The sequence below is a fragment of the Ovis canadensis genome, chromosome 3 (genome assembly GCF_042477335.2).
Source record: "Ovis canadensis isolate MfBH-ARS-UI-01 breed Bighorn chromosome 3, ARS-UI_OviCan_v2, whole genome shotgun sequence".
Taxonomy (NCBI): domain Eukaryota; kingdom Metazoa; phylum Chordata; class Mammalia; order Artiodactyla; family Bovidae; genus Ovis; species Ovis canadensis.
Genome location: NC_091247.1, coordinates 96,691,065 through 96,717,594, shown reverse-complemented (window position 1 = coordinate 96,717,594; position 26,530 = coordinate 96,691,065). Strand labels below are relative to the sequence as shown.

At 46.4% G+C, this 26,530-nt stretch overlaps 1 protein-coding gene across 2 annotated transcripts; it reads right to left on the bottom strand.

Moving 5' to 3' along the window:
• Positions 1-1,313: 1,313 nt before the first annotated feature.
• On the bottom strand, positions 1,314-26,530 carry SEMA4F (ssemaphorin 4F). 2 transcript variants are annotated; one of them, XM_069580556.1, is made up of 14 exons: positions 26,059-26,353; positions 23,073-23,224; positions 22,384-22,443; positions 22,101-22,199; positions 16,989-17,082; positions 7,089-7,208; positions 6,843-6,994; positions 6,147-6,325; positions 5,764-5,911; positions 5,430-5,652; positions 5,181-5,290; positions 4,906-5,066; positions 3,874-3,932; positions 1,314-3,662 (listed from the first exon to the last, which is right to left on the bottom strand). In XM_069580556.1, the coding sequence occupies exons 1-14, from the start codon at positions 26,204-26,206 to the stop codon at positions 3,052-3,054; spliced, it is 2,316 nt and encodes a 771-aa protein (XP_069436657.1). In that variant the 5' UTR covers positions 26,207-26,353; the 3' UTR covers positions 1,314-3,051. The 2 variants fall into 2 exon arrangements, with proteins under 2 accessions (XP_069436657.1, XP_069436658.1); XM_069580557.1 differs by lacking the exon at positions 22,101-22,199 and having other exon boundaries at positions 26,059-26,530.

The window sequence follows — 26,530 nt, the reverse complement described above, 5'->3', positions numbered from 1 at the left end:
TCCTCCATTTGGTGAAAACTGATCTTTAAAAATTCCAATCCTGGCTCTACTACAAACAAAAAAGGCAAGTCCAGTCCCCAAACCCTTGAGATAGGAGCTCTGTGCCGTTGACCAGAACAGTCTGTTGTAGCCATGACTGCCCCCTCTGACACGGGCACAGTAGCCAGGAGGGACAAGGTCCAGCAGATACCTAAAGGAAGCCTCTCCTCCCATCACTTGTGGGCCTACTGGGGAAAGGCAGGGAGTCAGGAGACTCCCAGGAAAAGATGTGAGTCTGCCTCCTGTTGGGTTAGGGCCAACATTCTGGAATTCACTTTGCTCATGACAAGTATGCTGGAATTCACTTGGCTTGTGACAGTCAACGGTGAGCGTCTCTTTCTGGCTCTACTTTCGGTAAGGTCACGTGGATAGTAACAGACCACTGGTTAGGGTTGACAAGCTAAGAGTCACAATGTGTGGACCAAAAACAGAGGGGCATGTAAGAGTGAGGGCCAGAAAGTGGATGATCTTTAGTTTGGAGGTAAACACAAATACAAACCCCATCCCCAACCCTCTCCCTGGTTGCTTTTATGTGCAAAAGCCAGTCAGGTCTCTGGTAGCCAGAACCCTCACAGTCCTACCCGCAGAAACCCTGCACACTTCTTCACCTCCCTTATCACTGGATTCTTTCCAACCCCACAACCCCACAGTCTAGAGATAATGCAACAGTTATTCACACTATTTCTTTGGGAACAGGTTTCACATTTCTATCCTATCACTCACTCTTGGGGCTTGAACCTTCCACAGCTGAAGATGTGGCTCCCCTCCATTCATGCCTATTTCCAACTTGCCTCAGTTTTCCTACATTTCACTTCTCATTTTCCTCTAACTATCCAAGGACCAAATGCCCCAAATCCACTGCGATCTGGCCCTCCCTCCTTGTGAAACTGTTCTCCCCTTTTCCCAGAGACTCCAGGTCCCTCGGAAATCTCCCATTCCCTTCCTTCCTCAAAATAAAACTAACCCATAACCTCAAGAGAGTACAGTGAGTGAGGATAAACCAGATATAGAGCCCTCCTCCATTCCCACTAAGATTAATAAGGTCACCAAGGTCAGATGCATCTGAAGAGTATAAAAATGACAGGCCCTGCTCCCAAAGCCTAGACACTGGCAGCTAAAATCTGACCAGAGATGACCCAGGACAGGATGCTTATGTGTGGCAACGACTCTTCTCCAACCAAATGAGGCTTCAAGTGATGGCATGTGCCATGGTTATCAGATGGATAAACTGTGTGATTATGGCACAATAAGCCAGCTGTTACAGAAACCACCACTACTGGTATAGATAGTGCTTTATTGTTTACATGTTCCCTCATTTAATCCTTGCAGCAGCCCTGAGGTAGGTATTATTATCCCCACTTTACAGATGAGTAAGCCATTGTTCCAAGGTTAGATTACTTGCTGAAGATCACACACTTATTTACGACAAAGCCACCAAAAGTCACAACCCAAGGGGACTCTTGAGTAGTTCACGGGCTGTTGTCAAGGAAAGTAGAGCTGAAAACTTCAACTGGGAAAGGCTGGACCATTTCTGAGAGTTCAGGGGGGTCCCTCACCAGGGATGAATGAGGCACATTCACAGGCCAAGACTGGAACTGAGCAGGAGAAGCTTAGAGCTCCTGGGAGTTGTGAAGCAAGAGGAGGTCTTTATATTTGGTGAGAGTTGACGTGTCTTCAAATAGGCACAGGGCCTAACTTCCATGGAATGGAGCAGCAAGAAGGTATCCGGCAGCTGCCAGTCCAGAGGCTAGCCACAGGGCAAGTGTGGCAGGGCAGGAAGAGTTGCCCCTGCTTGGCACTACTTCAGCTTGGCCAACACGGGTTGACTTTCAGGTGGTGGTCCTTTACTTTTGTTAAGGCTTGAGAATCTGATGAGAGTCATAACCCCTGCCCCCCGAGAAAAATACAGACGCACGTGTACAGACAGCATCTTGCATATGGTTTTAGGGAGGCCGTGAATCTCAGGTGAAATCCTGCTTTACAGCAAGGATGTCATGAGTAAAGTCACCGAAACAAACCTATCTTTGTGAGGCTTGTATTTACCATGACTGTTCCCATTTTGCTATCCCCTGATATTTAGAATGTTGTGAAGTTTTAACGGAAGTCAAGGAGAGGGTTCTAGTCAGAGAAAGGGTAGCTGTGCATGGCAGTGGTGGCAGCCAGGAGGCAGAAACAAAGAGAGAGAGAGGGTCATATGCACTATTCCACCCAGAAGATCACTTCCGGGGTTTTTGTCTACTCAACAGAAGGGCTGTGAGAGGTGATGGAGACAGGGCAGCGGTTTTCTCCTTTCAGAAAGGAGAGCCATTCCCTCACTGGCTACAGGGTCTAAAATCCTGTAGGCATTGCCCTTACTCCAACCTGACCCTCTCAACATCCCATGAATACACCTGAGCATCGGGCCAGTCATCCATGCACGTGTGGCCAGGTAATCTATGAACACCCATGTATTTACACATGCTCTTTCACGGAAGAAGGAAAACTGGCATGGGGTAGATCTCAGGACAGAGATTGCGTGTTGCAGTTTGGGGAGCATGCATTCCCCACAGAGAATCACATAAATTTCAAGAATCAGCAAAAGGAGTCAGTCACATGAGCCCCCAAACACTTCCACGGTTCCTCCTTCTGGCCAGGGCCCAACCCGAAAGCAACAGCGATGTCCTGGGCCAAAGCGCCAAACTAACAAGCCCAAGAGAGTGGGCTGAAGGGGTCACAAGGGTTGAGCAGGCAAGTGCAGGAAAAATCCTGATTCACCGCAACAGCATTTCTGATCTCTCAGGGGCATCAGGCAAAGGCCTGGCCCTGAACCCGTCCAGGCCCAGAGAGAGCAGACAGGGAAGTCGAAGTGACCATTCAAAGGACAAAGAAAACTCAGAGGCCATGGTGACAATCCAGGCCCACTGACCCCCCAGCATCCCCAGTGGTCATTCCATCCAGGGGTCACTCATGCACTGGTGCTTATTTGCCCGGCCCTAGATGGATGTCTCTGTGCTGGTGGTTATTTGCCCGGCCCTAGATGGATGTCTCATCACAGGTGGCTAGAGGAGCCCCAGTTAGCCGAATGTGGGCTGGGCTTGGGCAAGGATCAAGTAGAAAGGGTGGAGGGAAGCCACCAAAGCCACTGCCCCTCTTGGCCAGGGCCAGGGGCAGCCGCTCATCTTCAGGAGAGGGAGAGGGAGGATCCTGGCTGTAGCTTGTGGTACCAGATGGAGGGACCCCCAGGTCCAAGCCCACCTTGTCTCTAGCCAGAAGTTCCCTTTGTCGCTGCCGCTGCTGATGCCGGCCAATCAGGAGGAGAGTCAGGGATGCTGCAAGAACTCCCAGGAAGAAGCCTGCTAGCCCAGCCCCTACTGTGTGAGCCTGGCTCAAGGGGCCCCGCGGGGTGCCCCACACCAAGCTGTAAGCAGCCACCACGCGGGCTGCCCCACCCTCCCGACACTCACAGGCATAAGCACCCATGGCCCCTGGGGATATCACCACTTCTAGCCCCTCCTGCCGGCGGGGGAGTGCAGTCACGCCGCTGGGCTGGCGCCACACGCAGGATGCCCAGGCTGAGCTCGGGGAACACGGCAAGACCACATGTGCAGCTGCAGCCACAGGAACTTCAAACACCACTGGGTGTTCTGGAGAGAAAGCAAAGGCACAAACGACGGTGAAGATATAGGTTTGGGGTGACAGAAGTGTGGGGTGATATGAGAAGGGGCCTTGGGGGACAAAGCCAAAAAGTGGATTCCCAAAGACAGTAAGGCTGCCAAGTTTTAAAGTAGGTCCAAAAAGGACTACTTTCTAGGCCCTTCCAGCCACTCCACCTGTATTTCCCTAGACCATACAGACCTCCAGGCTCTTCAGGACACAAAGAAGAGACATCCGCTGACTCTATGTCTTGAACCAGCCTATAAGGAAGAAAACACTTGATAAATCCAGTATCAACATCCCCTCTACCCTCCTTGGTACCACTGAACGTTCACTTGCTAATTGCACCTCCTGTCATCTCATAAATCACTTCTAGAATTATCAGTCAACATTCTCTTCATCCCTAAACTTTTTCTCAATACCTTTTAGATGCATGACATTTTCTACAAATTCTACAAATATTTCTAGTAGTCGACAGAGAATTAAATCTGCACTAGGTCTGCCAGAAAGACATTTGGTGGGGTACTTTAAAAGAAACACAGGAGCCTTCCAAGAAGTACAGCTGGTTGTCCATAACCCCAAGATTTCTCTGGAAATCTCTGGTAAAAGATTTTTCTATTAAGAGAAAAGCTTCTTTTCTATCACAATTAATCAAAATCCTGTTAGGATCAGTGAGATGACTGTCTATTTCATAAAATAGCTCAGCTAAAGGCACATCTGTGGTTGTCACCAGCGCTCGGTACTGAATACAATGGGAATAAATCACCTTGTAAGTGCATAAAAGTGTAAAGAGAAGGATTAAACCCAGGGGAGTATTAGCGTTCAGAAACAAGCTGGAAAAAGAACCAGTAAGACAGACATCTAGATAGGTGAGAGAGGTAGGAAGGAAAACCAGGAGAATGCAGAATCATAGAAGGCAACAAGATACCGTTTTTCAAGGAAGGAAAGAGGGAGTGAAACCACTTCTAAGAGCACTTGTAAAATGAAAACTGAAAAGCAAATGGCAACATGCAAGTCAACCACAGGCAGGGCAGGTCCAGCAGGGATGAGGACAGACAGATGAGTTAGTGTGGGCTGACAGATGGACACACAAGTGATATGAGCACACAAACCACACACCTACACACACACACACACACACACACATAGGGCAACATTAACCCATGAGAAATAGACTCAGATGGATGGCTGGGCCAGAGCTGCGACACCAGGCAATGTAATAGCCATACTCACCCTCCATGCTCTCCAGGGTGGGCCACACACGCAGCTAGCCGAACGCTCCAGGCACAGGCAGGGTCTCGGGCCAAAATGCACTCTGAGCAGCTCTGCAGACGGCCGCAGTTGGCTGTATTCACTTGCGTCACCTCAGTGCGGGAGCCAACCAGGAGCCAGTTCTACAGAAAGGGGGTGAGCAAGAGGAACGTGCTAGCTCTCCCAGACCTCAGGGTCACCAACTGTCTCTGCATTCAGACGTCTTCCCACCAGACTTGCCAAAATCTACAACTCACTTGATATAACTTCATGCTCTCAACTGGCTGAGGCTCGGGGAATAAGGCCAGATCCTCAAGGACACTGAGCTGGGCTCCAATCTGCACTGCTCGGTGGAGGTGTCCATCCTCTAGGAAGCAGGCAAGGGGCGAGACATCATAACATAACTGTACCTGTGCCTGGGACCCTGATTACCTGTATGCAGGGGACCCTCTCTGGCCACAGCCTGTGTGCACTGGATGGGCAACTTGCTTGGCTATTAAACATACCTGTCCCCAGATAGAGCACATCATACTCTTTCCCTGAGAGGCTGGGCACCCTGTGGGCCACAACTCTGAGATAGGTTGTATCGGTCGTGACCAGGAGGGGGCGGCCATCAGCTGGAAACACTGGCCTGTCCATGAGTGGGTGGTCCCGGATGAAGGTGAGCACACGGTCAGGCAGGAAGAGTGATGAGCCAAACTGCTGGAGCTTCATGTTGTTGGTGATGCACTAGAGGGAACACAGAATGCGTGATGAAGCTTCGCAGGGGCCAGGAAGTGTCTGTGATGCTTAGCTGGACTCTTGTCCTAGTGGGGCAATTCAGTTCTTCAGCCCCCTCACCTCTCCAGGCCTGGGCTGGGGTACGTCATTGTCCATGACAGGCAGTCCCCTGTTGCAGTCATGTTTCAGCTCTCTGAAGGGACCATTCAACACAGCCCGAATATCTTGGGGTCGGAAGGAACAGACAGCAGAGATGGCAGCCCCTTCCCTGGAAGAGTCACAGATTGGAGCCAGATATTTGGCAGGAACTCGGGGGAGGCAACTCAGCCCCCGTCGAATGAGATGACCCATGAGAAACACACAGGGAGCAGTGTAGCCTGCCCCAGGGCAGAGGGAGCAGGGTTCTAGGGAGAATCCACCCCACTCTGGAGGAGACCACACTGACACTGAACCAATCCCAGGTATCTTCCACCCTGTAACTCTCCATATCAGGAGCCCCTCACCACTGGGAGGAAAAGATGCCGTAAAAGACAGGGGTCCCTGCTCCACTGTCAGGTCGAAGAATGGCCACGTCCTGCAGGACACTCGAGGCCCGGCCATGCTCAGGCCCTGGACACAGCAGGTCAGCCTTTAGAAAGGTCGTCCATCTCTGCTGGAGGGTCTTCCGGCCCCCAAGATCGCCCTGGGATGACAAGACACGTAGGAAGTTCTCTTTAGAAGACCAACGTTAGGGAAGGACCGTGGAGACCAATACACACTCCCCCCAGACACAGTCAAGGAGACAGATGCATAGAAATGCCAGGACAGAGAGAGAGTAACTGAGGAGGACAGTGTGAGACGGGGCGGGCAGGGTCACAGTAATGAGCGTGACCACGTTTATTGCACGCGTGTAAAGTGCTGCACTGTACCTGTTCCCGCCCAGAGTCACACAGGCAGTAAGCAGTGCAGCAAGCACTGGAACCCAGGTCTGTTTGTCAACAGTTCCCGCCTTTAACCTCTACACTGCAGTGTCACACGGGGTAACAATGGGGTAAAAGAGGCCAGAGCCCTTTCTCCCACATTCCTCACGCTGCCAGAAAAGTAGTAAAGGCCCAGCAGAAGAGGAGATGGGAGAGAGACACAAAGACAGAGGCCCGAGGAAAAGACGGGAGGACAAGCAGAGCAGAGAACAAGGCGGACAGCTGGGACCAGGGGCTCACCGCACACACACGAGCCACCCTCGGGACTTTAACGCGTTCATAGGAATCAAACGCTCGGGAAATCTCCGTAAAGAAGAAGTAGATCTCATCGTCTCCATCTTCATCCCCCCACTCGGCTGGGCTCAAGGCCATGGCTGCAACAAAGGCTGGGGCTGGGGAGACCGGCGGCTTCAGATCCCACGTTCGTAGCCTGGGGCCGCCCAGCCTCCCCCCACTCTGTCCCCGGAGCAGCCCCCCTCTGCCCACCGTTAAGCCAGGATGGCAAGGTCTCTGTCCGGACCCAGTCCTCAGCGCGACCCACGGCCCGAGAGATGATCGGCTCCGTCCCCAGGTAGTTCTTCACAGTGGCAGCGTAGAGGGCGCCCCCTGCAGGGTGACAGCGAGAAGACGGGCAGTCAGACGAGGGAGCCTGCAACAAGGGTCACAGGGGCAGAGGACGAGTAAAAGCAGGGGCAAGAACCCTCAGGGGCTCAGCACCCATGTGCCTGCCAGGCACTGCTAAGCACAGGGGGCATTATCTCACTTAAACAGAAACGAAGTGTTCCAGGGCAGTAACAGGAACCAGGGTTAAGGGGAAAATGCTGGAATGTTCATGTATAAGAAAGAAGAATAAAACCTATCCCTGTGGAAATCAAGATTTTTTGTTGGTCTGTTTCTTGTTGTCATTTTTGATGACTTTTCTGTTCTGCAATATGCTAATTACATGATAACTTTCCAGGAAGAGGTCTGCCCTGCAGCGTGTTCCCATATTGCTGAGCTCTCCCACTATGGTGAGTGTCTAAAGGAACTAGCGTTCTTTCTGAGCATTAGTGGCGTACGCTGCCCTGGAACAAATCACAGCTTTAGGGTACACTAGCATCATTTAGGGAACTGATCAAAATGCAGGTTCCTAAACCTGGGGCCCACAATTCTCACTCAGTAGAGTCAGGGGTTAGCCCAAGGACTACATTTCAAACAAGCCGAGTTGCTATGGTGTGGGCAACTCAAGACCTCACTTTGAAAAACACCAACCCAAGGGGTTTCTGGATATTTCACAGCCAGCCACAGGAAGTGGCGAGGAATCAGATCCTTCCTCTTGGTTCAGTGGCAGAGCAGAGGTGCTCTAGCGATGGTGGGGGGAGAAGTGAGATATCACAGGCACTCTGGGAAGAAATGGAAGGTGCAGCTCTGTGGGCTGAATATAAGAACTATAGCCACTCTGAGCAACACCGCCAAAGGCCCGGACAAGAGTGGAGAAAACGACTTAGGGGATGAAAGAAGGTCACAAACCCCCTATTGGAGTTTTGAGGATTACAGGGACTCTGCAGAGAACAGAGAAGCATTCCTTCACCACCTACTACATGAGAGGCACTGCGCTGGGTGCTTAGAACATCACTGCTCCCCCAAGAATTCCCAGTTGAGTCTAGAAGACCAATGTAACCAGATACCAGCAGGTGTGGACTCCTAGATGTGTTGGGGAGCACAGAGGAGGACCCAGCCACATCTAAATAGGAGAACAGCATCTCAGAGGTCATGTCTGAGCTGGCTCTGAAGAATGAGCAATTTGCCAGGCAGAAGGACTTCAGGGAGAAGACAGGCAAGTGGGGAAGGGGGGGAGCCATGTTTGGGGATGTGGGGCACTCCCTGTGACTGAAGCTCCCACAGGGCACAGGGCAAGTAAGCAGAGATTGCTAGAGGTGCAGTGATAGGCACTCAGTTGTGATGAATCTTCTCTGTATCACCAGGAAAATGTGGACTTTATCCTAAAGGTGAAGGCAAAACTGCAGAGATTTTCTTGAGGAGGAGTGACATAACTAGTTTTGTTTTTAGGAAGACAATGCTAATTAAAAGGGCCTTCTCACAGTAGAAACTAATACAAAATTGTAAAGCGACTGCACTCCAATAACAATTAATTGAGGACTTCCCTGGTGGTCCAGTGGTTAAGAATCTGCCTGCCAATGCAGGGGACGCAAGTGCTACCCCTGGTCCGGAAAGATTCCGCATACCGCCACTTGCTGCCACTAAAGTCACCACAACTCATGTCTGCGCACAGCAAGGAAAACCCAGAGCAGCCATTAAACAATTAATTCGTTTTTAAAAAGGACCTTCATACAGTCCTGGCAAGCATGAAGGAGGACTAAGGCACAGCAGAGGAAAGAAAGAGGTTGGATTTGGGAGATATTTCTGAGGTTACAGCCCATTAACAACATTTGAAAATCGAGTATGAGATATGAAAGAATGTACTGAGACAATGTCTCTAAGGTGTCCACCTATAAGATGGACAATAGAAGATGGTGATATTATGAACCAAGTGAAGATATGACGGAAGGCTCATAAAGGAGGTGGCCTGAGAGGAGGCGATTTCAGGTTTTGGATGCGCTAAGGTTGAAATGCCTTCGGGACATCTGGTTGGAGCCACTGGAAGGTAATCGAACAGAAGGGTGTGGCCAACAGGACCAGAGTCAGGCAACCTGGGAGTCATGTTTAGGTCACCATGTGAACCTAAAAGCCAGCGGAAAAGGGAGACGAAAGCCCTGGGGCACAGCCACTTGACAGCAATTGAGAAGATCATGTCAAGGAGGCTAGAGAAGCAAGCAAGGCTGGAGTGCTGGAGGCTGGTGTCCAGAAACCCCAGCAAGAGCTGCGGGGTCCTGCACGCTGAGGGAGGCAGCAGAGGGCAGGGCCACCTTGAGGGAAGCCCTGCAACCCGGGTTCACAGATGCTCCTGTGAAGCTGCATGTCTCAGGCACTGAAATGATAACCGCTAAACTTAAAAACACTTGATGCAGGGCAAAAAAAAAAGGTGGGAGGTCAGGAGGTGGGAGGGGAGACTACACTATCACTCAAGCTTGTAAAAGGAATCCAAGCATTTTAGAGTCAGGAAGGGTTGGGTCTGAACTCTGAATACTTTATTAGTAGTATGAACTTAGGCAAATTACCCTTCCTAAGCCTCAGGTTCCTCAAATTAGAATATGGATAATACTGCCTTCCACACAGAGCAGTAAAATAAAGTAAAAATAAAGTGTTAGTCGCTCAGTTGTGTCCAATTCTTTGCGATCCCATAGACTGTAGCTCACCAGGCTCCTCTGTCCATGGAATTCTCCAGGCAAGAATACTGGAGTGTGTTTCCATGCCCTTCTCCAGGGGATCTTCCTGACCCAGGGTTAGAACCCAGGTCTCCTGCACTGCGAGCTGATTCTTTACCATCTGAGCCACCAGGGAAGTCCTACTCAGAGCAATGCTAAAGGTTAAATGAGATAAACAGAGAAACCCAGGTGGGGCCTGGCACACGGCTGGCACTCACCATGCATCGGCTGCGGCAGCTTGCGAACCTTGGAGGGCCATATGCTTGCTTTATTGCCCTAAGGCAGGAGGCCACAACTATCAAATGGCATCCTGTTTCCTTCCAGAGTGTTTCAGAAGGGAGAAAATAAGATTTGGGCCATAGCTTCTGGCAGCTAAGGAGCAGCAAATAAAAAAATCTTCAGTAGTTCTGGGGTGGGGGGGACGGGGCGGGTAGGGGTGGGGGAGAAGTTGATACGGAAGCCAGAATTGGAATGAAAATTTTTCTAAAAGCATTGTATATGAAACACTTTAAAACCAAAATTCTGACAGAAGCTGTGTCATGGATACCCTGAGAATGGGGGAGATGTGCTGAAAGAGAGAGTTATAAATATTTTGGAAGCATAACTTGATGTGTTTGAGGGAGAACAGTCGAAAATATTGTGGAAACATTAAAGGACCACAGACAGCCATGCAGTGGCCAGAGGTGAAGTCCCAAGACTTTCTAAGGGATCAGTGGGGCAGCCAGCAACTCTGGAGCCTAGAACTGCGGAAGAGCACGTTCACTCAGGGTGGGAGAGTGGAGGGCCACAGAGGGACCGCAGGAGGGATCGGGTGCTTTGGGAGGGCGCAGCAGGGCTTCAGGTGTTCCAAGAATACCAAGGGTTTTACAACACAAATGTCACACACACACAGAGGAAAAGGAAGAGCAGCCTTCACAGTCACAGGGGCAGGAGTCCACAGGAGTCCACAGGATCCCATGCCCTGAATTTCCCAGAACAGTCCGTTTCAAATATTCTATTGTACTGTTCATACAATAAAATATCCCTGAGAAATTGTTTGGGAAATTATTGCTGACCAGATCAAGCTAGTAAACACGAAAATATACATCTACGATACTGGCAAAAGATGATACGTCACAGAGAGTGATGCCCAAAGTGCTGAATTCAGTGAATAAGGTAGTCAGAAAAAAACACCAGGTGTAATTCAACCCTATTTTTAAAAAATTATATATATATCTTTAGTTGCAGGAAAGATTGAAGGAGTCACAACTGTACAGTGTTACTGATGCTTGTTTCTGACTAATGAAATAACAAATAATTTTTATTTTCTCCTCTCTATTGTTTTGTATTCACTGAATGCTTTTTGTAGTTAGTATCTTTTATTTTTATAAATCTCCCCCCAAATTAAGATACTGTCATTTTAGAAATATGAGTAAAACAAGATTGAAAACCACAAAGATGAAGAATCACAGCCAAAGAAAGGTGACAACTATGTGCAGAAATAGGTCTCTACTTGCTCAGAGGTAAAGTCTGTGAACACAGACTTCCCAGATATGTTAATATCTCAACATCGACAGACTAGGATACAAGCCATGGTAGTGAATATTTCACTATACCCTTGAGGCGTTCAAATTTTAACTCTGGTATCAAAATGCCCACTTTTAAAGAAGTTTATAATAAGAATTATCACTCATTGGCTTTAAAAAGAGGGCTTTAAACATATCCTGTCCTGCCTTCTTCCTCTCTCTTTTCTTCTCATGGCCAGAGCTTTGCAGGGTAGACAGCTGGTGTGTGTGTGTGTGTGTGTGTGTGTGTGTGCGTGTGCACTTAGTGGCTTCAGTCATGTCCGACTCTGTGCAACCCTATGGACTGTAGCCTGACAAGTTCCTCTGTCCATGGGATTCTCCAGGCAAGAATACTGGAGCGGGTTGCCATGCCCTCATCCAGGGGATCTTCCCAACCCAGGGACTGAACTGGCATCCCTTGCGTATCCTGCATTGGCAGGTAAATTTTTTACCACTAGCACCACCTGGAAAGCCCAGGATAGACTATATTATATATACTATATACTATATTATATACCTAATATTCTATATTTCCTTATCTAAGGATTATACTAGCTTTTTTTTCAAGTCTATTATCAGGACATAATTATAGTTCATTGGAGATGCGGTTTTTACCCTACCTTTTCCTCTGCTGGCCATATAGGATTTCTCTAACTATCTCGTTTTGGTGTGTGAATGCTAGTCTCAGGGTATACACACTCATGGATTTAAGACATAAGCTTGACCCCAAAATGCAGGCAGCAGCCAGTACATCTGGAACACGTACAGGGCTCCTTGACTGATGCAGTAATCAAAAGATGCAATGAGACCAAAAGGAGAGAAGAAAAACAAGAGATGGATTCCCAAGAGAAAACAAAACTCCCTTCTGCTCTTCTTTGTAAGAGCCCTGTTTATTACCAGATATGACCGGGAGGGCCGAAGATGACAAATCACCTTCTCCAGCTTAGGTACGTTGGTGTGTGATGGCACGAATGCACTCACAGAAGGGGACACTGGTGGAGAAGGTTTGGGGGAGGTGAGTGAAGACGATGAGCTCGGTTTGGGACATGCTGATTCCGAGATTCCTGTGGGACATCTAAGTGGAGCTGTCTGGAAGGTAGCTGGATGTGTGGTCTGTAGCTCCAGAGAGGATATGGGAGGCATCAGAATTTGGTGGAAACAGAATCCATAGGGCTGGCTGAGATCACAGTCACAAAGAATACAAGAGAAGAGGATCTTGGGAACCCCAGCATTTAAAGGATGAACAGAAGACAGACCCTGCAAAGAAGACTAGAAGGAATTGCTGACGATCTTAGGCTAATGCGAACGTTACTGTCAAAATATTTGCATTTTTCCAAACAGGAATAGTGCAAATAGAGACATTGAGATCATTTTTTTATTTTATCTCAGTGTAGTGCAGATAAATGTCAAATTTGAAGATAAGATTTCTGAGACTTTTTCCTAAAGAAATACAAGTACCAGTAAACACATGAAAAGCTCTTGTGATCTAATAGAAATGCTAATCAAAAACATCAAATTGGACTCTGGAGAAAGTCACTGTTTTATGTTTATTAACTATTTTTGGTTATAGCTAACAGGGTGTAATGAAACAGACCCTCTCATCACTGCTGGTAGGACTAACTGAAGAGCAAATGTGGCCAAATCCATCAAGTACTATAAAAATTTTTTATATCCTTTGGCCCAGCTATCCTACTTTTTGGATTGACTGATGTAATTAATTGCTGTTGTTTAGTTGCCAAGTCATGTCCGACTCTTTTGTGACCCCATAGATTGTATCCACCTAGCTCCTCTGTCCATGGGATTTCCCAGGCAAGTATACTGGAGTGGGTTGCCATTTTCTTCTCCAGGAGATCTTCCTGATTAGGGATCGAATTCGTGTCTCCTGCATTAACAGGTGGGTTCTTTACCACTGAGCCACCTGGGAAGCCATGTAACTAGATTCATGTAAAGGATTTACATAAAAATTTATATAAAAGGATTCCTTATGCAGCATTATTTATAAAAGCAATATTTTAAAACCTGAATGTATAATTATATGGAAATAAATAATTGTACTAATTTATAGGATGAAAAAGTATGCAATCACTAAAAAAATCTAATTTTGAATAATTAAACAAATTCTACGATGATAAAATGCTCAGTATACAATACTAAGTGTAATATACATAATTCCAATTTATTATAAATGTACACATATTATATTTATAATACATGTACACACACAGAATAAAAGAAGATACCTGAAAATAATAATAGTGGTTCCCCGGTGATGACTGAATTACAATCAGCTTTTTAATTTCTTCTTTATACATTTCCGTATTTTCCCAATTTCCCACAATGCATGTTGCAATTTTTATAATTTAAAATAAGAAACACTCCTGCCATCATAGTCTAATACTTTCATTACTAAGAGCTTTTACTTTTCTTTCAAAATACCTCTATTATCCTTAAAAAGACATTTGTATGACTCCTAACTGGGAATTTGGGTTCTAATTCTTAAATAATGTTGCTGTTGTCTTCTATCTGCTATTTAATATTTTCAAAGCAGAGTGACAGTAGGGCACAATAGATCAGCATTAAAAGCCCCAGCTAAGTATCAGCATACATCAGACCAAGAGAAAATTGCATCATAGCGCTATACAGCACTTCAGAGGGAAATACTTAATTTGTATATAGCTTATAAGACTTTTCTTATAAAGTCATGCATAAGAAAAAAGCTTAATGCTAGATCTTACACCCAATTTTTGCTATTCATAAAATACTGTGCAATATTTAAATTAAAATGTAAATTGTCCACACTATTGACAATATGTATGAAATCGATAACTAATGAGAACATACTATATACCAGAGGGAACTCGACTTACTGCACTGTGGTGACCTGAATGGGAAAGGGAGTCCAGAAGGGAGCAGATACATGTCTATCGCTGATTCATTTCACTGTACAGTAGAAACTAGCACAACACTGTAAGTCAACTATACTTCAATAAAAATCAATTTAAACAAAAAACAAGTAATACAACTCCTTCCTGCTCTGCACCACACACTAGCCATCAGGCCAGGGACCCAGCGGAGTTTCGAAGGTTATATTGCCATCTCAACGCAGACACTCCAAGCAAATGCGCTTGTTTATTTTGAATAAGTAGTTTTCATAGTTAAAATTTTTAATTGATATTTTATATTAAAGTTTGCAGCAACCTTAGTGAAAGAAAAAACAGTATGATGAATGATGCTAAAAGTCAACTGATTAGCTAGTTGGGGAAAATCAATTTTGACTCCATTCTCATGCTATCTGAATAATAAACTTCAAATAGATTAGAGTTAAAATGTTTGGGAAAAAATTTGAGAAGAAAATTTTACCTGCTCTCTAACTGAAGAAGGGTTTAGTTTAAAATATATAATCACAAAAGAAAAGATATAGATTGGAATACTAATACCTTACCTGAAAATTGGCCCAAGAACATGAGCAGAGGATTGACCAAAGAAGAAATAAAAGTAAGTACTAAAACATGAAAAATGTTTACCTACACTAATATTCAAAGAAATACAAATCAAAGCAAGGTGCCATTTTTAGCCTCAAATCAGCAAAAAAGAAGAAGTTTAATAACAACAAAACAGTACAGTGAAATTTATGTGAGAAAAAAACTCGTTTACCGCTGATTTAGGGTGTAAACTGGTATACCCTTTCTAAAAACTCAATTAGCAACAGATAATGAGCTGTAAAATACTCACACCCTTTAATACAGCAATCCATTTACAAGAGTCTTAAAGAGACAATATAAAATAAGGACAAAAATTTATGTACAAAAAGGTTCACTACAGTGTTATAGTGGTGATGGTTTAGTTGCTCAGTCTTGTCCAACTCTTTGTGACCCCATGGACTGTAGCCCACCAGGCTCTTCCGTCCATGGGATTTTCCAGGCAAGAATCCCAGAGTGGGTTACCACTTCCTTCACCAGGGGATCATCCCAACCCAGGGCTCAAACGCAGGTCTCCCACATTGCAGGCAGATTCTTTACCAACTTATCCACTAGGGAAGCCCTTGGTGTTATGGACAATAGTAAAAACTGAACTGAACTAAATCAATTTGAGAATAAGTTCACATAAATGATTTGGAATTGTTAAACCAGCATATGCTCACAGGTTGAGTAAAATAATATCATTAAAATTTTTCTTCACAAAGAATTTTTAAATTATATAGAAATGCCTATGCTATAAAGTCACGTGACAATATTCAAATTTATGTCCATGAAGCATGACATTTTAAAGTTTCATAATACACACACTCATAAAATTTCTATTAACCTGCTTATCTTAAACTATCATGAGAAAAATGGTTGTGTTTTCACTGAATTTGCAAAGTGTATGTGGAGTGGTCTAACCTAATATACAGGCTATGTGGCATACAAACTGTTTACTTTGTGGCTACCAAACAATTAGTCATTCTCCAGAAAAGCTTAGGTATAATCTGTGATAGAACCACTCAACACTTGAGCAACTGTATACATATAACTTGTTCAAAGGAAGTAACAGAAGAAATTTATTTAATAGTCATTACTGATTCTTCTCGGAGAAGGCAATGGCAACCCACTCCAGTACTCTGGCCTGGAAAACCCCATGGGCAGAGGAGCCTGGTAGGCTGCAGTCCATGGGGTAGCTACAAGTCGGACACGATTGAGCGACTTTACTTTCACTTTTCACTTTCATGCATTGGAGAAGGAAATGGCAACCCACTCCAGTGTTCTTGCCTGGAGAATCCCAGGGACGGAGGAGCCTGGTGGGCTGCCGTCTATGGGGTCGCACAGAGTCGGACACGACTGAAGCGACTTAGTAGTAGTAGTAGTACTGATTCTTCTGAGCAACAAAGCACTGGCCAGCAAAATATACATGCATGAGCATATATGCGTGTGGACATAAAAAGGCTAAAAGGAAATACCCTAAAATACTAGCGTGGTTTTCAGAGTAGAAATACTCTAGAACTCTGTTAATATGGTACTCACTAGGTATGAATGGCTATTTACATTTAAATCACAATTACACAGAACTTAATATTCTTCCCTTCAGTTGCACTAGTCACATTTCAAGGGCTCAACAGCCCATGTAGCTGGTGGCTACCATATTAGTCAGCGAAGATACAGAACAATTCCATCATCACACAAAGTTCTTTTGAACTGTGCTGTTCTAAAAGATTTCTTATGTTCTTTATACTTTTTTGCAAACTCATTATAATATGCATTGTAGTAGATTCCTCTTCTACTGAGGAAAAAATGACTACAAGAAATAAGGGCAACAAAGGAAACGTTCACAGTCTACTGTGAAGAGCAGACACATTCTCTAGAGAAAAGCAAGGGAAATGGCAGTCTGTGGGGAAAAGCAGGACACAAGCACTCTGGGAAGAACAGGAAAAGCTAGAAAGAGATGTGGGGATAATAGACATTCCAAGGAAAGAAAAGAAAGGACACAGAAATTCAAACAGCAGGGTGGGGAAGGAGGCGATTTTAGCAAGAAGTCACAGGTGCTGGTCTCTCCCCACTCACCAGCCATCACAGCTGCTGACCGCTGAGCTGGCTCAAAAGGACATTTCCCCCGGCCACTCTCAATTCTTTCAACCTGCTGGAAACTGGACACATCCTACAGACCAGAAGGGGGCAATTGGTTTAGAGGTCATGGGGAAGTTCGCAGTGAGAATTACAAAGACGGTCAGATGAAGAAAAAAACCAATTCCCATCCATCTCTCATTCCCCCACTACCATCCCTGTACTCCCAGTCTGCTTTTCCTGATTCCACCACCCATTCCTGTATTCCCTATCGCTGCCATCCCTCTTTTCATCAGTTTATTCCTCTTCCCTCAGTTCCCATAGTACCTGACACCCACATGCTCTAGAAGAAAATGAGGGACTGAAAGGTAGATCGCTCTGAAATGCTGCTGAACTGCCAGCTTGACAACTGGCTGGAGGACGTGCTACAGGATAAGGAGAACCAGGGAAGACAGCAGGCCTCCCAAGGGCGGGAGCCCTTAAGAAGGATAAAGGAAAGTACAGGTTGATGTAGGACCATCTGAAGCCCAGGGGTCTAGAGAGAAGGGCCATCCTTCCCCTGATCCCACCCAACAAATAACAGACAGAACCAGAATCAAGGATAGACAGGAGGGAAGGGAATCTGCAAAATCAATGAAGACCTGAAGCTCGGCTCAGAACCTGAAGATTTGGTGAGGAAGTTTCTTCTTCATCCAGGGATTCCAGAGACTGACCTGGGTTGGGGGGTTTCAGGCGAGGGCAAGAGGTCTAAGAGTTGCACAGAGTCAGTCAGACAGTCCCTTAGCTGAGCATCCAGCACTAAGAGAGGCTTCAAGATAACATTGAAAAATGAAAATCAGGGGTGATTTCAACCTGGACTGGCAGGGACGTTAGATGTGGCCAGTTAGGAATCAGTTATGACATGAAGTGCCAGCACGATATGTCTAGTTCACAAACCAGGATGGACTTATGATGCTGCTGGAGCCTAATTGCTGTGACGGTAGTGGGAGTAGCAACTCAGATCTACGTCCCCTGAGCATACGTGCACCACCGGCCCGTTCTGACTACTCAATTACTTGCTGCGGTTGGTAAACAGGGTTTTATTTTATTGAGAGAGGCTTGAAGAAGGTCTGTTAAAATCAGGTATTATCTGATGTTCCCTCAAAGGGGACTGCTGCTGCTTTGTTTAGCCACTAGGTCATGTCTGACTCTTGCAACCCTACGGACTGTAATCTGCCAGACTCTTCTGTCCATGGGGATACTGGGTCGAGAATCTTCTGGAACAGAGGACCCCACAGAAGCACAACCACCTACCCTGTGTGGCACTGGGCACATCGCAGCTTGAGGAGAAAGATGACAGTTCAATGAGAGCTTACCAAGATGTTTAGGCTCTCTGAACATGGGGTTATTACGTGCGGCTCTGGCCTGTCTTATTGCCTCCTTTTCTCCATACTGCCTAGCCTTGCCCCTAATTTACTCTCCATATCCACCCCAGATTAATATTCCAAGACTATTAGTCACTGGCTTGATAAATGCTTGAGTCAGAGAAAGACAAAAAAAAAAAAAAAATGGCTCACCTATCGCCTCTTTATCCCAAACTACTGCTGCTGCTGCTGCTGCTAAGTCACTTCAGTCGTGTCCGACTCTGTGTGACCCCATAGACGGCAGCCCACTAGGCTCCCCCGTCCCTGGGGTTCTCCAGGCAAGAACACTGGAGTGGGTTGCCATTTCCTTCTCCAATGCATGAAAGTAAAAAGTGAAAGTGAAGTCGTTCAGTCGTGTCTGACTCCTAGCGACCCCATGGACTGCAGCCTACCAGGCTCCTCTGTCCATGGGATTTTCCAGGCAAGAGTATTGGAGTGGGCTGCCATTGCCTTCTCCGATCCCAAACTACTACTTCTAATCAAACCTGGATCACCTGTTATTCCTAGAAAACAATTCCTGAAGCTACACCCTTACATTTCACCAAGGACTTTAAAAGGATCAGCCTTTTCTCAGTTCTCATTCTCTTTGATCTTTTTGCACTACTGAATACTTCCGATTCACTCCCTTTCTTGAAATATTCTACTTCTTGACTCCCTTGAAATTCTGCCTCCTGGAGCCCCTCCTCCTATCGGTTGTCTGTCTCCTTTGGTTGGTTCTCTGCTTTCCAAGCCTCTAATCATGTATCCTTAGTCATTTTCACATATTTCCTTCAAGATCTCATTAATTTTTCACATTTCTGCCCAGACTTTCTGTGCGAATCATTCCCCTCTCTAAAGCCTGATGTCTTCCAAACTCTAGTCCATATTTGCACTTGACTGGTGGACTTACAAAGATGATCTATTAAAACTCAACACGTCAAAAACTCATCTTCTTCCAGTTTTTCCAAATGGCATCATTATAGTATGTAGGTTTATAGCCTTTGAGTAACTGAGCCTATTAACTACATAGGTTATGATTACTGTATGTTCAAAGTGACATTTCATTAGGGTCTAAAAGGATAAGACCACTCTACCACATTATCTGAATGCTGAGACTCTTCATTACGTCATCATGTGTCAGTTGGCAGTCTTATCAGCGTCAGTTGGGATGAAGGCAAGTCTCTGAAGTTGAAAGCCAGAGCTACGTAGGCAGGCTTTCAGTAATCTGTGGGGCTGGAACCCATCCTTTGACTTTGGCCAGCAAGAATGCAAGGCATATAAAGGACCTTTCCTAAAAGATTAGGGGTGAGGGATAGAGGGGAGGTGGTCCCTGTTACCTGAAACAAATCAAATGTCACATAAGACTGAAGCCACCTCACGTCTCCTCTTAGGGTACAGGCTGGATTAGAAGGACAGGGTAGTGGACCTGAGCCAGACAAACCCTGGGTTTGAATTTTGGCTGTTTCTTGGCCAGCATTATCTCTGACTTTTACCTAACTTTTGGGAACTTCTGTTTCATTCATGTAAACTGGAAATAAATACTATCATGATGTGCTATCACTATCATAATAAATAAATATCATGATATGGTGATAAGAATTAACCTCATCTGTGAATGTAAGTATCTAGCACCAAGCCTGAACAGAGTAGACACTCAGTTAAATTGCAGTTCTTCTCACTGATGTTGGTGCTGCTTTTTTAAGTCTAAAATTTATCTTTGTTAATCACTGGAGCTCTCTCAACAAAACAAATTAAAATATTTTCCTCCATGTCTAATGAGCTGTCACTGAAGGGCAGCACTCCGCATTTTTAGAGCTGGCAGGTCCTATGCTTCCTTTTGTAGTAACCTTCATTCTTCTGAGCAATCAACTCTGAGCAAGTTGTTATGGCTGGATCAGCTAGTCAAAGCTCTCAGATAATAGTTATACACAGTCTCCAAGTCATCCGTCTGGGACATGAGAAGTTCAGCACTAAGGACAAGGCAAGAAATTGCTCACGCAGATGGGGACTGCCAGGTAGCAGGATAAGACAGGTAAAAGCAGAAGAGAGCATTCAAGGGGTCTAGAGAGCAGTCTTGGGATGCTTGAAGAGTTAGCACAGTTGCTAGTTGTGACTTATATTTTCCTATAAACAACTCTTGATTAAAGGATGATCCTTCATTTCATGAGCTTGCTGGATAGGAGGGTTCAGAAAAAGAGCTGAAAGTCATAGGAGTGCAGACCACAGGCCCCTAGCTTCACTCTTGGTTGCTGATATTCCTCAAGAAAAAAAAAAAAAAAAAGGATAAGGGTCCACGTCACACCAATCCTGACAGGTGTGTCCAGAACATTTTCTGTCTAGATACTTATGTAATAACCATTAAAGCCAAAGAAGAACAGAAGGCCCTGTGCAACCAGCTTGGAGCGACGGCACCATCTGTAAACCGTGGCTCCGGTATTCACATCCGTGGGCTCCCTGATCCTATATATACTGGGAAAGGACAAATATGGCAATGGCTGCGCCACTGCTACTTTGGGGAGCTTCATGAGAACCACAGGGAAACTAGACTCTCAGTGTTACCTGAAGGGATACAGAGACTGTCAACATCATTCTGAACTGGGAAACCTTCCCAGGATGAGGGGACTAGCCATACCTCAACAGGGAGCCTATCACCAGCATGATGAAAATAACTCAACATAAGCCCAACTCCCTCTAGGGAGAGCTCAGAGGGACTGACTAAGGCATCAAATATATACAGTTAGAACATTCTTAAGTCAAAAATACAAGGATGACGTTTAACAAAGAGGTTTCAAGGTATATGCTGAGTAGACCCATGTGGCAAAGAGGATCAAGTCAAGATCTACTATTAATGACCGTGGTCAGGAAAGGGAACTGTTGCACTCCCTCCTATCCCTAGCAGAAAGGGATAAAAAGTGTCCAGTAATATGAAGGATGTTTGAGGCTTTTGACGCATTCCAGGGACTGATCACAAACGTGTGCTACCAGAATAACAATACTTGACTACCAGGTAACTGATGGGAAAAGGTGAAGGGTCAAAAACATTAAAACCCTTCCTAAGATGTCACCAACCCCAGGGGCTTTTGAGGCCATGGCCAATCTACATGTTATTAGGGGTATCCATGTCCCAAGCCTGCCTGGGTTTACGGTTGGAGATGCCCAGGGCTTTAGCAGCAATGAAGAGGATTAAGAAGAAAACATCATTGACAGAGTGCCCACCTTGAAGGCAAGATCCAGAGTATGAGGCCAACATGTACTACATTAGTGGGCAGTGACCTCAGAAGCCGTGAGAGCAAACAGTCACAGCCCACACGGAAAAAGGTTGACAGTGGAGGTGGGAGAAAATGATGAAAGTCAATTACATGCCATGGGAGGAAGACATGGGTACAGACAGTGGTGTTTGAGAAACGGACCCAGGTTACCTGGACAAAGCAGGCACGGGGCAAGGAAACCATGAATTACTGGCCTCTGAAGTTCCTCCCCTCAGCCCAGCTAGCATCCTCACTTCCTTCACTATCCCACTACGTCCCTCCTTACGCTTCGTATTCCTCACCTTCTACAGACAACCTCCCTCCCCTTCCCTTCCAAACCCTCCTTCAGTGGACAAAGGCTCTACCCTATGAGGGCATCCTTCACCCACAAGGTTTATCATGCACAAGGGCTGCCTGAACCATGACCCCTGCCACAGTGGATCACAGAAGACCCCTCCCATCCGCCCACCCCTGTCACTCACAATAACCCCGCACTTCGGATCAAAAGCGAAGGTGCCACAAGTGAGGAGGTGAGAGGCATTGGCAATGGCGAGAATCTGGACAAAATTGTGACATTCGTCCTAGGGGTCAGAGATGGTTAGAATCAGAAGCAGCAGGCACAAGGAAAGGGAGGGTTAGGACAGTTATATGCAGCTCTGGGTTAGAGTTAGAGTCCTTGCCTGGGTCCATTGGGATGGGAGCATTATGGAGGGCTGGACCAAGGCCTCAGCTGACACCCAGGACAGGGCCTGGATTTATACCTACCTCCTTCTTGCCTTTCTTCCTACAGTTCTGTCTGTGGGCCTCAGGCACCAGCCAGTCAATCTAGAAAGGAAGAGTGACCATTTCCCCCACGTTCTCACCCAAATCCCTCCCAAATCAGGGTAGGTGACACAATTCCACAACCTCCATCAACTTGGGAACTTCAGAGACAGAACCCCCTCTCCCAACCACAGAGCACTGCTTTTCATACTGGAGGTCTCCACCCATCAATGAGCAGTGAGATCTCAACCAACATTATTTTTAATGAAATAGAATACATCAGAATGTACCACATGTAGGAGAGTAAATATTGTTTCAAAAGTTTTCTTTCAGTACATACTTTGTGCACTGGGTCGAAATGTACCAGATATTTCTTACTAAGGGATGATCAAAAAAGTCTGAAAGCTATTGCCCTAGAGCAATGTGATGTTAATGATTCCTCTGCCCACTGCCACCTGAACCCTGGTCACTGTGGTCTCCTCCGCATCGTCGTGAACCTCCATCCTAGCTTCTGCAGTCACCATGACCCCTCCAATTACCCTCAGCTGAAACAATGAAGTTGATTATCTACCCTTATTCTTTTTCACCCAGCATTCCCCCTCCTACCACAATACCCTCCCTCATATGCCATAAAACCAAGGACCCAATCACATGCTCTGGAATCTGAGGTCCTCCCCACTCTCATCTCTCACCCTTCGAGGTCTCTCCCCTGAAAAGGGCAGGGATACAGCGAAGATCGTGTCCCGGGCGCCGACATAAAGCATGTGAGAAGCAGGATCCACAAGGAGAACTGAGTAATTGTATGTCTGAGGGATGGTGAACCGGGTGAGATAGGAGTCAGCCTCTAGCAGGAACAGAGAATGAGAGTGAAATGCGATATCAGCCATCATTTCATAACAGTTAGGTCCACAGGAGCAAAGCCAAAGGGGCCAATTTTTTGCTTTCTTCCAAGAACCATTTATTTAGCAGCCTTAAGGGCTAAAACAAAGCCTTGACAGGCCAACCATCTAATTTCCTCAGGGACAGATAACTGAGGCACACAATAAAGTATGCTTTTTCTATAAAACAGTTTATTAAAACAGCATAAATACTAAGTCTATTTAATATTGGGTTGGCCAAAAAGTTCATTCAGGTTCCCATAAGCTGGTTATGAAAAACCCAAATGAACTTTTTGGCCAACCCAATATTTATTTCCATTCATAGCAACATGATACATAATTGAAAATACCCTTAGAAGGTATGAGTACTTTCCTCTCTAAATCTCCTTTTTTAAAAAAATAATTACTTAATTGTTCAGTCGCTAAGTCGACTCTGCCACTGCATGGACTGCACCACTCCAGGCCTCTCTGTCCCTCACTGTCTCCCAGAGTTCACCTAAGTTCCTGTCCACTGAATCAGTGATGCTCTCCAACGATCTCATTCTCTGCCGCCCTCTCCTCCTCCTCCTCCTCCTTCTCTTGCCTTCAATCTTTCTTACCATCAGTCTTTTCCAATGAGTCAGGTGCAAACTATTGTTACTTAACAGTAACTTCTTTTTGCTTAGAAGGGAAATATCTCACTCTTCTTACCAACACATTAGTAGACTATTTCCTCTCTCTCCCACCACCCTTGATCCCAACCTGATTCTACCCAAAGAAGTAGACAGTAGCATGGACAAGAAGAGAATGTGCTTTGGAAACAGATTCTACCCACAGTTTCAGCCCACGCTTAAATGCGGCTCTTTCGCTTACCAGGTGTCTAATCTTGAGTATGTTACCTGCCCGCTCTGAGCATCACTTTGCTCATCTGTAAATACCACCATCCAGTGTTGTTGGGAATCAAACGAGATAACCTATGTGGAAGCATCTGACACACACTATGTATTTCACAAACTGTTCCTTCCTTCCACCCTTAAGCATGTGTTCTGTTTGGGCCAAATCTAAACACGTATCAGCATTCAAAACTCTGATCTAGGACTTCCCCGGTGGTCCAGTGGATAAGAATCCACGTACCAATGCAGGGGACCCAGGTTTGATCCCTGGTCCAGGAAGATTCCACGTGCCATGGAGCAATTAAGCCCCATGCACAACTCCTGAAGCCCACAGGCCCTAGAGTCTGTGCTCCACAACAAGAGAAGCCACCACAACGAGAAGACTACGCACCGCAACAAAGAGTAACCCTTACTCGCTGCAACTAGCGAAAGCCCACACACAGCGACAAAGACCCAGTGCAATCAAAAAATAAAGTAGATAATTAATTAATTTTAAAACCCTGATCTATTTAAAGATTATAACAAATAAGATGACTTTACCTTCTTCGCTCAGTCCCTGGCTCTGGGGCCCTGAATTAATACAGCTCTGCTCTACCTGCTTCATCTGCTCAGCTATCTTCAAGACTGGTAGAATGGCCATGCAGGCTTATATGTGCTGATTGGAGCCCCACCCACCCCATCCTCCCATACCCATACTCATGTCTGTGCTGTATCCTGCCTACTCTCCCATGCTTACTATTAGCCCCAGATCACCCAACCACCCTCAGATCCCCAACTCTGCCTCAGCTTGTCATATGGATTCCTGGATATGAACCCAACCTGGCAACCTCAATGCCATGCTGTGGCTATTGCTCCAACAGAAACTGAAACCCAGGCTCTGATCACAACTTTGTCTTCTGGATTCATAGCATCCCTATATGTTACTGGTCTGAAATGACACAGTAATTTAGAAAAGTCTATTACCCGGTTGTGAGTTTTTCCCAACAGGTTGTACTCTTGGCTTCACTGGTTCTGTCTGTACAAGGTGCTAACGCTCAGGGCCCACTGCGAAAAACACTAGGTTAATGGCTACACTCACGCCTAACTCAGCAAAGAGGCTTTAATGTCTTTAAATCACTCCAGTGACCACTTTTAACCTCATGGCATCCCTTGGCTATTTTCACATCTTTTGAAAGGACATCTCCCTCCTCCTTTTTTCCCTTCTGAAGATTTTAAAAACCATTTAAACACAATTTTAAATCAACTCATTGAATCGTTTCCCAGCACTCAATGTAGGGCATGGATAGAGGAACACTGAGGAAGTTAGGAGGGTTATGTTGGATCAGATAATGGGAGACCAGGAGTTGGTGTCAGAGATGAAAGGGCTGCCAGTGGGTTAGGGATATTAAGGCCATGAGTCGGACAAAAGGCTCGGAGGAGGTTAGAACTGAGGATAAGGGAATGAACTTGAGAAGCGGGCAGATGTAAATGCTTAGCTGGCAATCAGAAGGATGGGTGTTTGGAGTAGTGTGAAAGATCGATGGGTTTGATAGCAGGATGGTCGTCAGGCTAGCATGATGGAAACAAGTGCATGTGAGGAAGAAGGGAATAAGAGAGGAAACTTGGAAATGGACAGTCTCCGGCAACCCCCATTCCCCTCCCCGGGCCTCGGTGTCTGCGTCTACACTGTGAGAGGCGGCTGCATAAATAAGGGAGAGCGGGAGCCGCCTGGGCGTGTCGTAGGAGCCCAGTCGCCCGGTCGGGTGGAGCGGCACCACGTGGGGGTCCCGCCAGCATTCGGGCGAGGCACGGGCAGCGAAGGAAGCCGTGGACCGAGCTGCGGGGGCGCGGGGTGCTGCCCGGGTGAGACCGGCAAGTGGGTTTGGGTACCTGCAGGCGGAATCTGGGCCGGGAGCCAAGGGCTAAGGGCGAGGGCGCCCGCGCCTTACCGGAGATAGGAAGCGAGATCCTGGGGACCGAATGTGGGACGCGGCCACACACCGGGCCTCTCAGCAACGCCAGCAGCAACAGCAGAAATAAGGGCGAGGTCCGGGAGGGCCGCAGGCGCGGGAGGAGCCGCGCGACAGAGCCCGGCATTTTTGCCACCTCCTGGCCACCGGGGTGTGGCGCGCCCCGCAGCCTCGCTCAGCAGCTGAATAGCCACCAGCCTGGGCCCACTCAGTTCCCCTTGGTTCGGTTGGGCCTGCGGCTGCCGGTAACAAAGCAACCTGGCTCCACCCCTTCAAGAAGAGACCAATGATTGGACTAATTTTCTCCTCCCCCAAAGGGGTTGCGTGAAAGAGGCTGGACTAAGAGAAAAAATCCAACCCAGACAGAGGGAGAGCTACACCCAGGGTTAGGTGGGAGGTCTACCTCCGAATTGGGCTGGACTTGTCATCCCAGGACCCCCAGTGACAGATT